At 47.7% G+C, this 12424-nt stretch overlaps 1 protein-coding gene across 13 annotated transcripts in view; it reads left to right on the top strand.

The window, feature by feature from the left end:
• The window catches only part of baiap2b (BAR/IMD domain containing adaptor protein 2b), a 36155-nt gene that overhangs the window by 15615 nt on the left and 8116 nt on the right, over positions 1–12424 (top strand). For 9 of the 13 annotated variants that reach the window (XM_024265022.1, XM_024265023.1, XM_024265026.1 and 6 more), the window contains 10 exons: positions 5528–5539; positions 5849–5910; positions 6078–6149; positions 6233–6370; positions 8613–8765; positions 10245–10466; positions 10954–11143; positions 11253–11454; positions 11524–11604; positions 11703–11871. In XM_024265022.1, the coding sequence (XP_024120790.1) occupies positions 5528–5539; positions 5849–5910; positions 6078–6149; positions 6233–6370; positions 8613–8765; positions 10245–10466; positions 10954–11143; positions 11253–11454; positions 11524–11604; positions 11703–11871 (1301 nt within the window). Of the gene's footprint in view, positions 1–5527; positions 5544–5848; positions 5911–6077; positions 6150–6232; positions 6371–8612; positions 8766–10244; positions 10467–10953; positions 11144–11252; positions 11455–11523; positions 11605–11702; positions 11872–12424 lie in introns of all 13 variants that reach the window. The other 4 variants (XM_024265024.1, XM_024265027.1, XM_024265033.2 and 1 more) reach the window with 2 other exon arrangements.

Consider the following 12424-nt stretch of genomic DNA (forward strand, 5'->3'; position numbering starts at 1 on the left):
GTGGGACGGTTCGGTTTACAGGCTGATAGCTGGACAGCGTGAGGGGGCGGAGCTACGTTTGTTCTCGCTGCAGCTTCTGAGACGATGGCAGAACTCAGAGAGGAAGAGGAGGGAGGAGAGTGAGAGGATGCTGAAGTGTCATTCGTTATTCACGCTAAACCGTACAGGCCATCCACGGCGAGACCACCCCCCCCGCCGCCGCCACAGCAAACCTTTCCGTCTGAAGCGTCCGATGTTGTTTGAGTTGTTTCCTCATGCAGACTCATGGTTCCTGTCCAGCATGAATTCTTTTGTTTTAAGCGAGACGGCTGAACCATGACTCAGCAGATCTCCCTCCTCCGGGGGTTCAGGGATGTTGTGGGCGGAGCTTGATGGAGGCTGCCGTCCTCCAGCATCAGCAGCTCTGAAGGAGCAGACCGTCTCAGTCTGAGATCTGGACTCTGAGGACGTGTTGCATTATCATGATCTTTGCGTTATCTCAGAAACGCGGGATGAAAGCGCCGGATTCTCATGTGCATCTGCAGAATCATCTGTGGAGCAGCTGGTTCTGATGATTCTGTTTTCTTCACCGGGTCGGTTCAGACGCTCTGGTTCTCTAACCAGACACACACAAGCTTCACATTCACTCTTTCTTGTGGAGCCGAGAATAAGAGCGTCGACGGAGGAAACGGATGAATGAAATAAAGTCATTCATGAAGTTCTGGTTCTTGTGGTCGTAGATCTGGAGGTTTTCTGCTCCGGTTAGTAGGCGGGGTTCCTCCAACCTTCCTCTGAGAGGTTGGCTCCATGCCTGAGCTGTAAACTGGGTCATCTGCACCAGAGGAGTTTGCTTTCGCCGGTCTGCAGGGATGAAGGTGTTCGTCTCACTTCTGCAGTAAGAGGTTTATCCGGCGCCGACTCCAGCAACACGACCACAGCTTTGTGTCTCTGTATCCACGGACGACAGCGGGTCTTAACGGAGTCGTGACAGAAGACGGACACGGTGATCTGTGGAGGATAAAACTATTGCTTCCACAAACGATTCTTTTAATACTCGACTAATCAAAGTTTTTCTTATTTTTTTTTATTTGTTGACTAACCAGATCAAACGTAAACTGGTTGTAAAACTCACATCTTATCCATCATTAGTGTTTAAGCTTTATGCTAACTAAAAATAAAAACAATTAGGACGATAGTTAATTAACCCTTTAATGAATCCTTCATTTGTGTCTGGTTATAAAACAAGACTTGGCATTTCTGCGGATGTGCCAAAGAGAACGGCAGACGCAGCATAGCGTGCACCGTAGTTTAGAAAGAAGGAGACTAAATGACTATTAAATTAGTCGTCGAGTATTTTAATAGTCGCGACTAATTGACTAATCGTGGTAGCCCTAGATGATTTTACGCAGCGTCCTTAAGACGTAAAGAGCTGAAAATGAGTCGGATCATCTAAAACTCTGTCCACGTATGATAAAAATCTAAATAAATCTCTGTTAGAATTTTAAGACCAAAATGGTGAGTTTGATGACAAAGACATAAACAGAACAAAATCAAAAGAAGGAAAATGTGTAAAACAGCTGAACAGAATTAACCCTTTGATACAAAAAACCCTTTTTCTCCAAACAGACCAGAATTTAGCCTCTAAGCAATAACATTAGTGAAATAAGGTCATGTAAAACGATGAGCAGTATTCTAGTAAATATATTTAAAGTAAATAAGAATTTGTGAAGGAGCTGAAAAAGATGCTAATTAAACCCTTGGCTGCTGAAACACCTGTTTTCAGGTGAAGCAGGTCTGTGAGCCTCAGTGTCATGAAAGTAACATTTGTTAAAAGAAACTGAAGCTGAAACAAAAAAAATACATTTTTAAAAGGCTGCTATAAATAAACATTTTAATGTTTATTTGAAAAATGTGACGCCTGAAAAACATCAATTAGCATTAAAAACTGAAAATATTAAAGAAGTTTGAGCTTAAAAGGTGGATTTCACTGTAAATCAGTATCAATACCACCTTAAGAGAATAAAATGAGATTTTTGCAGAAACTGCATCAATGATTTGAACATTGTTACTGTCAGGACTGCATCTCCTGATGGGGGCGCTGTGGAGACTCTGTCTTTGTGGGTGTTGGACCCGCGGCTCTGCAGCACCGCCGCCTGCGTCGAGACGCTGCAGCATCCTCCCACTCCCCCCTCGCCGCTGCTTCATGCGTGTCTGTGGACGCCCCCGCGCTGATGTGGGAGCGCAGGCAGCCCTGGGAGAGCACGCCGACTCTGCTCCGGTTGCTAAAAATAGCCGGAGCGAGAGCGGCGCCTCGACTGGAGTCGCACCGGAGGAGCGGAGACGGCGCCGCAGCCCAAACATGGAGTGTCGGTGATGTCACGACGGCAGGCGAGGACTCTGCCTTCCGAGCGCCAAATATGGAAGTCAGGAAGCTCCTGCAGTTCCGGTTCCCCTGAGCCCGTAAAAGGGGCTCCGCGTCGGAACCACAGGACCGCTCAGGCCCCTCCCTGAATGAAACTGGAAGAAGCCTCACACATTCCTGAATGAGGTTTCCTGTTATTCCAGCAGCATCACTCAGATTCATTTGGACTCGGTTCTGATCGTCAGGCACTCCTCCATGTTCTGCACCCCCCCCCCACAGAAAAAGGCTTCATTCAGATCATAGGAAGGGAATCTCTGCCTCCTTATTTAAGGTGGAATGCGGTGAAGGTTTTTGTTTTTTTGCTCAGAGATCTTCCTGTTTCTGCTGCCATCCTGATGACCTCGACATGACCCTGACTCCTCCTCCAACCTGATCCGAATCCAGGAAGTGATGGTTCTGCGTAAAGATGACAGGAGGAGTCAGGAGATCTAAAAGGATCTCAGAAATGATCTCTGATGTTCAGGAGGCCGAGAGGTCAGATCTGTTTATGAGGCGATGAGGCTAACACAGTTGACAATAGCTCCTCCCACATGGGTCAGGATCCTCGAGGACACATTTTTGGACAAGTTTGACACGTGAAGTTACTAAAGTAGATCAAATGTTGCTCATCATCAGCTTCCGTTCCAGACTCGAACGTCCTTGCGTCCGCTCAGCCGCCGGCTCAGAGGAACAGGAAGTAATGAGGTTCAAAGCTCCTGCAGGAATTAACCGTCTGTCAGGAGGCTTTGAGGAGTCCAAGATCAGACCGTCTTCTCTGCAGAAACAAAAGGTGCTCCATCATCATCATCTGCCCCTCCCCCCTGAGCCGCGTGGCGGCGGCAGATGAAGCCAGATGTTGGCGCCGTCCTTGTCCTGCTGAATAATGAGCTTGTTCTCCCCTAAAGTCAGACCTGCTCAAACTTTTTTTCCTTTATCCTCTTTTCTGCTCACATGTTTGTAATCCTGTGAGCTGCAGCTTGGTGGACGGGAGGTCCGGACCGCTGAACCACAGCTCCAACACGTCAGAGACCTTCAGCAGCTTTCTCCTGATCAAAGGAGCAGTTTGATCGATACACGAAAAGGAAAACGCTCGTTTGTTCATGACGGTCCTGAACGTCTCCAACTCAGATCTGACAAACTAAAGATAGAAAATCTATGGAGCTGTTAAACAGTTCAGCTTAAACTTGTTTGAAAAACGTGTTTTCAGATCTTGAAGCTCCAGCTGGAAGTTTATCCATTTTCTGATCGTATTTTATTTAAAAACGGTAATCATTTTGGTGAAACGTATGTTTACTTACAGGAAAGAAAAGTTAGACTTTGACGTTATTCTTTATTCAAAACAGTTTTAATTTAACGTGTTAATAAGATCCGCTTTTCCACTGTGGCTCCCCCTGCTGGTCACCTCTGTATTACACCTCATGTTTTGTTCTCAGGAGATTGTTGAGTAAACGTGACGTGTGGAACTTTTTGGTCACAAAGCAGTGATTGTTCTATTGTGGTTAATGCCCCCACCCCCCCACGGTGAGCTCCTGTGTGGCTCAGCTGCTGCTGGGGGGGGGCTCTGAGCAGAACTAAGCTGCTTACCTTTGAGGTGAAGCTCCGCGTTTCACAACGTCTGAGGAGGTTCTGAAAACATCATTTCAGGGTTTGGCTGCTGGAGTTTTGGGGTGGGGGTGTCACAGCTCTGGAGGAGGAGCTTCACCTCCTTTCTTCTCCCTCCCACTCAAAAGGAGCATTCTCCATCACTCGTTGGATCTTCAGAGATTCTGTCGATCAGATTCTGATGCGTTCATGGTCACCAGAACCAAACGGTCAAAACAACTCTCTATATCTACTGATACAGTCCTCCTTCAGGTCCACTCTGGTTCTGACAAATAGGTTTTGGATCTGAAGTCAAAGTAAAAGAATAATGTTTTTACGTTGGTCTGTTTTTTCTGGGGGGGGGGGTGTTGTGTGTTCTGCATGACGTCAGCCATCACTCCTCACATATGTATCTGTGACATCCGTGTTCCTGAGGTGGTTCTGATCCGAGTCCAGCTCCTCCAAACTGCTGCAACGTCGACACTTAGCGCCCCGCCCCCCCCTTAAATCCCCTCCTCGCCGTCTACATGACCACAGCGTTTCTTTAAGATCGTTAATCTCGTCCCAGCGGTGGCTCCGCCTACTTTTATGCCAAGTCAGCAGATGCTTGAGAAGGAAACTTGGTTTTTAGTGAACCTGAGGACTCACCTGCAGGGCCCTTTAGTTTATGTTCTGTTGGATGTTCTTCAGTAGAGATGAAGGTTCTAGAACGATCTCCATGGTAACGGCTCCATAATTAAAGGTTTTGTCATAACTGAAGCTTCACTTCAATATTTTATTAGAAATGTTCTACAGTTCAGGAGTTGCTGGATTTTTCTGAAGCTGAAAATATGAGTAAAATATTCCATTAAATGAGTTTGAAAATGTTCAGCTTCATCCGTGTTTCTCCAAAACGTTTCTGCTTCTTAACATTTTCAGATCATTTCTTCATCTTCTGAACTCTGACCGACAGATGATTGAAACTGTCATTGAGTAATCCTAATTCAAATTAAAATAATTTGCTTTTAAGTTTTCTTTCCTGAAAATGAGTGAAAAAGCAGCTTAAGTCCAGAGAAGTTTGATCCTAGCAGAAACATGGAGTCCGGGTCCGGTTCCTGAGAGGACCTGGTCGCGGTTCTCGTGTGAGGACCCGGTCGTGGTTCTCGTGTGAGGACCCGGTCGTGGTACTCCTGAGAGGACCCGGTCGCGGTTCTCGTATGAGGACCCGGTCGCGGTTCTCGCGTGAGGACCCGGTCGCGGTTCTCGTATGAGGACCCGGTCGCGGTTCTCGCGTGAGGACCCGGTCGCGGTTCTCGTGTGAGGACCCGGTTGTGGTTCTCGTGTGAGGACCCGGTCGTGGTTCTCCTGTGAGGACCCGGTCGCGGTTCTCGTGTGAGGATCCGGTCGTGGTTCTCCTGAGAGGACCCGGTCGCGGTTCTCGTGTGAGGATCCGGTCGTGGTTCTCCTGTGAGGACCCGGTCGTGGTTCTCCTGTGGGTTCTGGACGGTTGGATGCTGGTTTCTTTGGTTCTCTTCAGTCCTCTCAGCTAAAATCGATCTTTCTGTCTTTGTTTTGATGCATAATCAGAAGAGGCAGCATGTAGGTATCTTGACCCCCCCTCCACCGGCTGCATGAGTCATCTTTTACTTTCTTGAGTTTCTGCTTTGTTTTCGTTGCGGCCCCCCCTCCACATGTTGCACAGAACATGCAGAATGGGAGAACGTTTCATCCTCTGCAGAACTTTCTTTGAAGCATCCGTAGATTTCTGGATGGGCTCCTTCATTGTTCACGCGCCTCCTCCTCCTCACCGCTCTGTGTGTCTGCATGGGTTTGTGCACGGTTTGTGTAGACAGACTCTCATGCCGCCCCCCCTCCCTCGGTGTTCATCGCTGCTCTTTGTCTCTGCAGGGGACGTGCTCTTTCAGATGGCTGAGGTGCACCGACAGATCCAGATCCAGCTGGAGGAGATGGTGGGTTTGTGTCATTTAATGTTCGCCTCCTTCAAAAAACCAAAAACCACGACGAGGTCACATGACCCAAACTGATTCTTACAAAGATGGACAGATAAAAAAAAGAGGTTTTGGTTTAATCTGAATCCACTGAAGTGATTTTATTTTTTGTTCATTTTTTTTTTCAGCTGAAATCGTTCCACAACGAGCTGCTGACGGAGCTGGAGAAGAAGGTGGAGCTGGATGCACGCTACCTGAACGTAAGAGTCTAAAGATGAGATGCAGAAGCTCAAAGATGCTGTGAGCGGAAATGAAGGATTGTCCTGCCCCCTCCCTCCACCAGGCGGCGCTGAAGAAGTACCAGACGGAGCACAAGAGCAAAGGCGAGAGTCTGGAGAAGAGCCAGGCGGAGCTGAAGAAGCTGCGCCGGAAGAGCCAGGGCAGCAAACACCCGTCCAAGTACGGAGACAAGGAGATGCAGGTGAGAGAACAAATCTGAGCCTCCGTAACAAAAGATGAGTCGCTTTTATTCAAAAAACAAGAAAAGGTTCCTTAAACAGGAAAATATACTAACAGAATCTCTGAGGCCAAACATCCTCAACCCAAAAACGTTTGCAGAAAAAACAATCTAAGTTTAAATAATAAACTAAAACTAATATTTAAAAGACAAATAAAAGGTTCCACAAACATGGAGGCGGAGTCTAAAGTCTAAACTAACTAAAGGAAATCAAGATCTGACTGAAAATCTCTCCGTTTAATCTGTGGATACCTGCAGACCTCATCAGGATTTATAGAAATGATGAAATATTCACTCATCTGAAAGTTCTTGAAGGGAAACATCTGAACCTTCTGTCCAAACTTTACATCATTTTAAATCTAGTGTTTAAAACAGTTGTCGAGTAAAAACTCGAATCTCCTCAGAAGAATCAAATGAAAGTGAAGTTTCACTTCAGTTTGTTTTCCTCTTCCTGTTTGTATTTAATTACACTTGGTGCAGCCGCCCCCGTTCCCCTCGGCCTGCTGTAGATGTTTTATTACTTCCAGCCTCCCAGCAGTTTGTTTTCCTTCATCTCAGCGGTTTGGACGCGGTGCACTCCTCCTTTCATCTCTGCAGAGATGCAATAAAGTGAATTTGCATCCGGCTGCAGGTCTCCTCATCTTCAAACGTTCCGGGAGCTTTGGTCTGCATCTCTGCCCTCGTCGGCTGACAGCTTCCAGGGACTTCTGGACGTGGTTTTTGTCTTTGAAGGCAGTGATGGACTGGAGACCCGAGCTGGTTCTGCGTCAGCGAGACGCATGAAGGATGAGGGCGGATGAGGGTGAAAAGGAACTAACTCAGCTCCGGCTGAGGAACATCTTCAGCAAAACTTGGGGAGATGAGCATCGTCTTCAGTTTTAATTTCTCAAGTTTTTCTCAAATTTAAAGACACTTTAACCCTCATTTCAATTATTTTAGCTTATTGTCTGTTTACACAATTAATTCCAAGAGATTCTGACGCGGAAACCGCGTCAGAATCTCTTGGAATTAATTGTGTAAACAGACAAATTGTTGCATTAATTCAAAGAGCGCAAGTTATTTCAATATCAATGGCAAAATCTATGGCATCAAAGGGTTAAAAGGGGGCGTGGCCACCATCCATAACAGAACCAATACATCCAAAGAATTTTGGAGAAATCTGGAAATCCGTAGGAATTGATCTTGTCACCAAAATGAGTTTTATTTTTCTCCCAAATCCTGAAAATTCAAAATCTACTTTACTCCATAGCTCCACCCTCTTTTTCTCCATAGCTCCGCCCCCCTTTCCATCGAACTGTGAAGCAAGAATAATCAGGAGAACGTTTCCTCTTCACATGGAGGCGCTGCGATACTCCCAGAAGTCTTTGCTGCCTCTGAGATAGACGGACCAATTATTGAGTCCGGTCGCTTTAGAAATCACTGAGATGCTTCGCCATGAAAGGAATCGGTGATGCTTCATGTGTGAAAGTGAAAACACTCCAGCATGAAGAGACTTTACTTCCTTTAATGCAGGAGTGACAAGGGGCCAAAATCCAAAACACACCTTAGATCGAACAGGATAAACATTTATTGAACTCTAAAACTACAATTTTTAAAATTTGTAACCTGTAGCTTTTTAACATAATTATGAACTAAATAATTATGAACTAAATATATAACATTACCTGTGATAATGCTAGAGTGAAGGCTGGAAGAGGAATTTGGCCGCTGAAAATGCTGAAGCTGATAAACAGCTAAAATATTAGCTAAACTCCAAAATAGCCTGAAAACTTTTAGTAAATCCCAAAATAGTCCAAAAAACTAGCAGAATGTCTATTTTTAAAACTTTAAAACTGTAACTTTTTAACATGATTATTAATAATAAAACAGCAGGAATATTTTCCAGAATAAATCAACTTAAACCTTAAATAACTCTCAATATTTATCCCTCCATAAAAATTTATTTTGTAAAATCAGATGATCTGGAGGGCCGGATAGAATTACCTGGAGGGCCGGATCCGGCCCCCGGGCCTTGACTTTGACACGTGTGCTGTAATGGATCATTTGAGGCAGTTTCTGCTTGACTATGCGTGACAGGAAGTGATCTTCAGCCGCTGATAGATCCCGTTTGTTCTCTTTGATAAAGTTGTTCCTTCCCAGACTTCCGAGGGATCCAAAGATGTTCCCAGGAAAGTCTTGGTCTGACTGTCCTGGTTTCTCCTTCCAGTACGTGGAGGCCATCAGCAACAAGCAGAGCGAGCTGGATAACTACATCGCCGAGGGCTACAAGAACGCCCTGTCTGAGGAGAGGAGGAGGTACTGCTTCCTGGTGGACCGTCAGTGCGCCGTGGCCAAGACCAGCGGCAGCTACCACAGCAAGGTGACTGACCGGTTCTGCTGTCCTCTGACCGCCACAGACCACCGGTCCAGAAGTAAACACAGGAAATGAAAACCTTTCACAGATGGCAAACAGCAGCAGTTCTGGTTGGAGATCAAACACTTCCTGTTTGGATTCTTCACACCATCCTGAACTTCTCAATGTGAGGGGGGGGGCGTCCTGACAGATAATGACCCAGTTCTGCAGGAACACTCGGTCGGACTCGACGCGTGGGCCGGAGGTGTCTGAATGAAGGAGTGACAGACGGAAGCGATGAAACTGAATCATGTTCTGGAGCCGCAGAGACGGAGCTTTTTACAGATGCAGCGTCAGCGTCCGGAGGAGTGACGCGGCGCCTCAGGAAACTGAGAGGAGTCCTGCTCCTTTGAGGAGGGAGGAGTCCTGCTCCTTTGAGGAGAGGGGAGTCCTGCTCCTTTGAGGAGAGGGGAGTCCCGCTTCCGTGAGGAGAGAGGAGTCCCGCTCCTCTGAGGAGGGAGGAGTCCCGCTCCTCTGAGGAGGGAGGAGTCTCGCTCCTCTGAGGAGGGAGGAGTCCCGCTCCTTTGAGGAGAGGGGAGTCCCGCTTCTGTGAGGAGGGAGGAGTCTCGCTCCTCTGAGGAGGGAGGAGTCCTGCTCCTTTGAGGAGAGGGGAGTCCCGCTTCTGTGAGGAAGGAGGAGTCTCGCTCCTCTGAGGAGGGAGGAGTCCCGCTCCTCTGAGGAGGGAGGAGTCCCGCTCCTCTGAGGAGAGAGGAGTCTCGCTCCTCTGAGGAGGGAGGAGTCCCGCTCCTCTGGGGAGAAACTCCCTCCTCTGAATCTCCTGCTCCTCGGAGCTGCTCCTGTCGTTCCGGTTCCACACAGATCGTCTCCGTTTTTAGCTTCTCTCTGTTTCTGCGGGTAATCGAGGACGATTCCTCCCACACCTGAACACCTGAAGCTGCAGCCCCCACACGCTCAGCAGGTCCAGACGACCTCGGCGCCGCGCTGCGCTTGTCCTCCGCAGCCGTCTGTTATTCACCGCATGCAAATGAGGCGTTTGCATAACTGCACTTCTGGATAATTCATGCAAGTTAGTGAGGCGGAAACCAGAACTTTCAACCCATCCGATTTCTGCAGAAACTCAGTTTCCTGTCAGCTTTCATCATTTTTGGGGGAATTTATTTAATTTGATTAAATATTGATAAAAGGCAGAGCCCCCCCCCCATCCAATGTTAATAAATAGTTTATTTAATCTCTTCATAAACGTTTTACATTTTAATTTATCTAAAATAACATCTACTTTATTCATTTTTTATATTTTAGACTTTTATTTTGAAGATCCCATTTCCTCTATCAAATTAAAGGGCTAATGACATTTATTCTTTTAGAATTTAATTTCTATCAAAGTGAACTTTTCCCTGGTGGGCGTGTCTTACTGCAGACACAGAAGCCTGAGGTCAGAGGTCACATCTCGGTGACGTGTCCACATAAACGTCCTCTCTCTTCCAGGGAAAGGAGCTGCTGTCCCAGAAGGTCCCGCTGTGGCAGCAGGCGTGCGCCGAACCCAACAGGCTGCCGGACCGGGCCATGTTCCTGGCTCAACAGATGAGCGGCACCATGCCGGCGGGGGCCCACCACCCCGGCATTCCCGATCCCAGCTCCGGCGCCAAGCCCCTGCCGGTCCCGCCGGAGCTGGCCGCTCTCAGGGCGGGCGGCGCCATGGGGCAGCAGGTCAGTTCCCCCGTCATCAAACGGAACCGTCGAACCCGGTTGAGCTATGAGTGATGAGATTCACGCCTCCAGACTTTTATAGCTCAAAACAAACTATATTTAATCAAATCTGACCTGGATTTTAACAAAATAAAAGAAAAAAATGAATTAAAGGGACCACTGTACACTATTGTTGAAGGGTTCAAAGTGGGCGGAGTTAAAGAATTTTAATGTGAATTAATCTAATGGTTGTGGAGTCTGTTCAGTAAAAAAAAGTGTCCAATGAAATAAAGTCTTATTAAAATGTACAATATTTGAAATAAAAAAATCCTAAAGGAAATCTTATATTATTCAGGTTCCTAGGTAAAAGTTACCAGTGTGAGCATCTATAACTCCGCCCCCTTACTCGTTATCTGGATTTGCTGAATCTAAATAAAATTTCCTGAAACACTTTTATTTTGAAAATGTGGATGCAGATAACAAAGCGTGTGCTTCCTGTCTGTTGCAGAGGCTGATGGGAGGTGTGGATGGGGGGGCGATGAACGGGGCTGCAGGGGGGGAGGACTACCAGCAGTGGATGGAGGCCAAGGTGGCGCAGGGCAAGGCCTCGCCGCAGACGCAGCGGCACGGCGCCGAGGTCTACTCCAACACCCTGCCGGTGCGCAAGGTCGCCCCCACCAAGGGCAAGACCCCGCAGAGTAAGGGCGGCGCCACACACAGCTGAGGGGGGGCGGGTTTAGTTTGTCACGTCAGATTATTTACAGCAGCTTCATCTCCTCGCATTCTGACCTAACTCCTCCTCCTCAGTGGAAACCCGGACGCTGCCGCGCTCCAGCTCCATGGCCGCGGGTCTGGAGAGGAACGGGAGAACCCGGGTCCAGGCCGTCTTCTCTCACGCCGCCGGAGACAACGGCACGCTGCTGAGCTTCGCGGAGGGCGACATCGTGACCCTGCTGGTGCCCGAAGCCCGCGACGGCTGGCACTACGGCGAGAACGAGAAGACCAGGATGTGAGTGCAGCTCTGGCCTTTCCGATGTTTCCTGTGACGCGGTCTGATCGGTCACGTCTCCACCCTCAGGCGCGGCTGGTTCCCCTTCTCCTACACCCGCCTGATCTCTGAGGCCGACGGGGACGCCATGAAGCAACTTCGAGTGCACAAGTGGGTGGCGTTTCCCTTCGACCACACCTGCCTCCAGAGCTGGAGGCTCCACCCACAGCAGCGGATGGGGTTTATGACCTCTCCTGTTCTGTCTCCAGCCTCCACCACGGCAAGAGCAGCAGCACCGGGAACCTTCTAGAGCGAGAAGACGTGCCTCTCCCCAGCCCGGATTACGGCCTCCACCCTCGTCTGGCTGCACAGAGCACCGCCACGCTGCACAGCAGACCGCAGCGCCCCTACAGCATGGCGGGGCCGGGCTTCTCACAGGTGAGGGCGTCGCCGAGCCCAGACAAGCCGGTCTGTCAGTGGTTAGATCAGGAGCGTCAATCGCACAAGGGACCAAAATCCAAAACACATCTTAGATCACTGGTCGAACAGGATCAACCTTTAATGAACTCTAAAACTACATTTTAAAAACTTTAAAACTGTAAGTTTTTAACATAAATAACATTACCTGTGATAATGCTAGTGTAAATGCTATAAGCTGAGTTTGGACAGTGAAGATGCTAAAATTGATAGCTGAAAACGCTAAAGCTGATAGCCAGCTAAAATATTAGCTAAATGCCAAATTAGCCTAAAAGAAAAAAACCTAGGTTAGCCAAAACAGCTAGCATGTAGCTGAAAAAATGGCTAAACTTCAAAATAGCCTAAAAACCCTGAAAAAGCCCAAATTAGCCAAAACAGCTATCGCATAAACATTAGCCTTACTCCAACATAGTCCCCAATTGGCCAAAATAGCTAGCATTTGCTGAAATATTAACTAAACTTCAAAACAGCCTAAAAAAATACAAAAAAGCCTAAATTTGCCTAAACAGCTAGC

The sequence above is a fragment of the Oryzias melastigma genome, linkage group LG19 (genome assembly GCF_002922805.2).
Source record: "Oryzias melastigma strain HK-1 linkage group LG19, ASM292280v2, whole genome shotgun sequence".
Classification (NCBI taxonomy): Eukaryota; Metazoa; Chordata; class Actinopteri; order Beloniformes; family Adrianichthyidae; genus Oryzias; species Oryzias melastigma.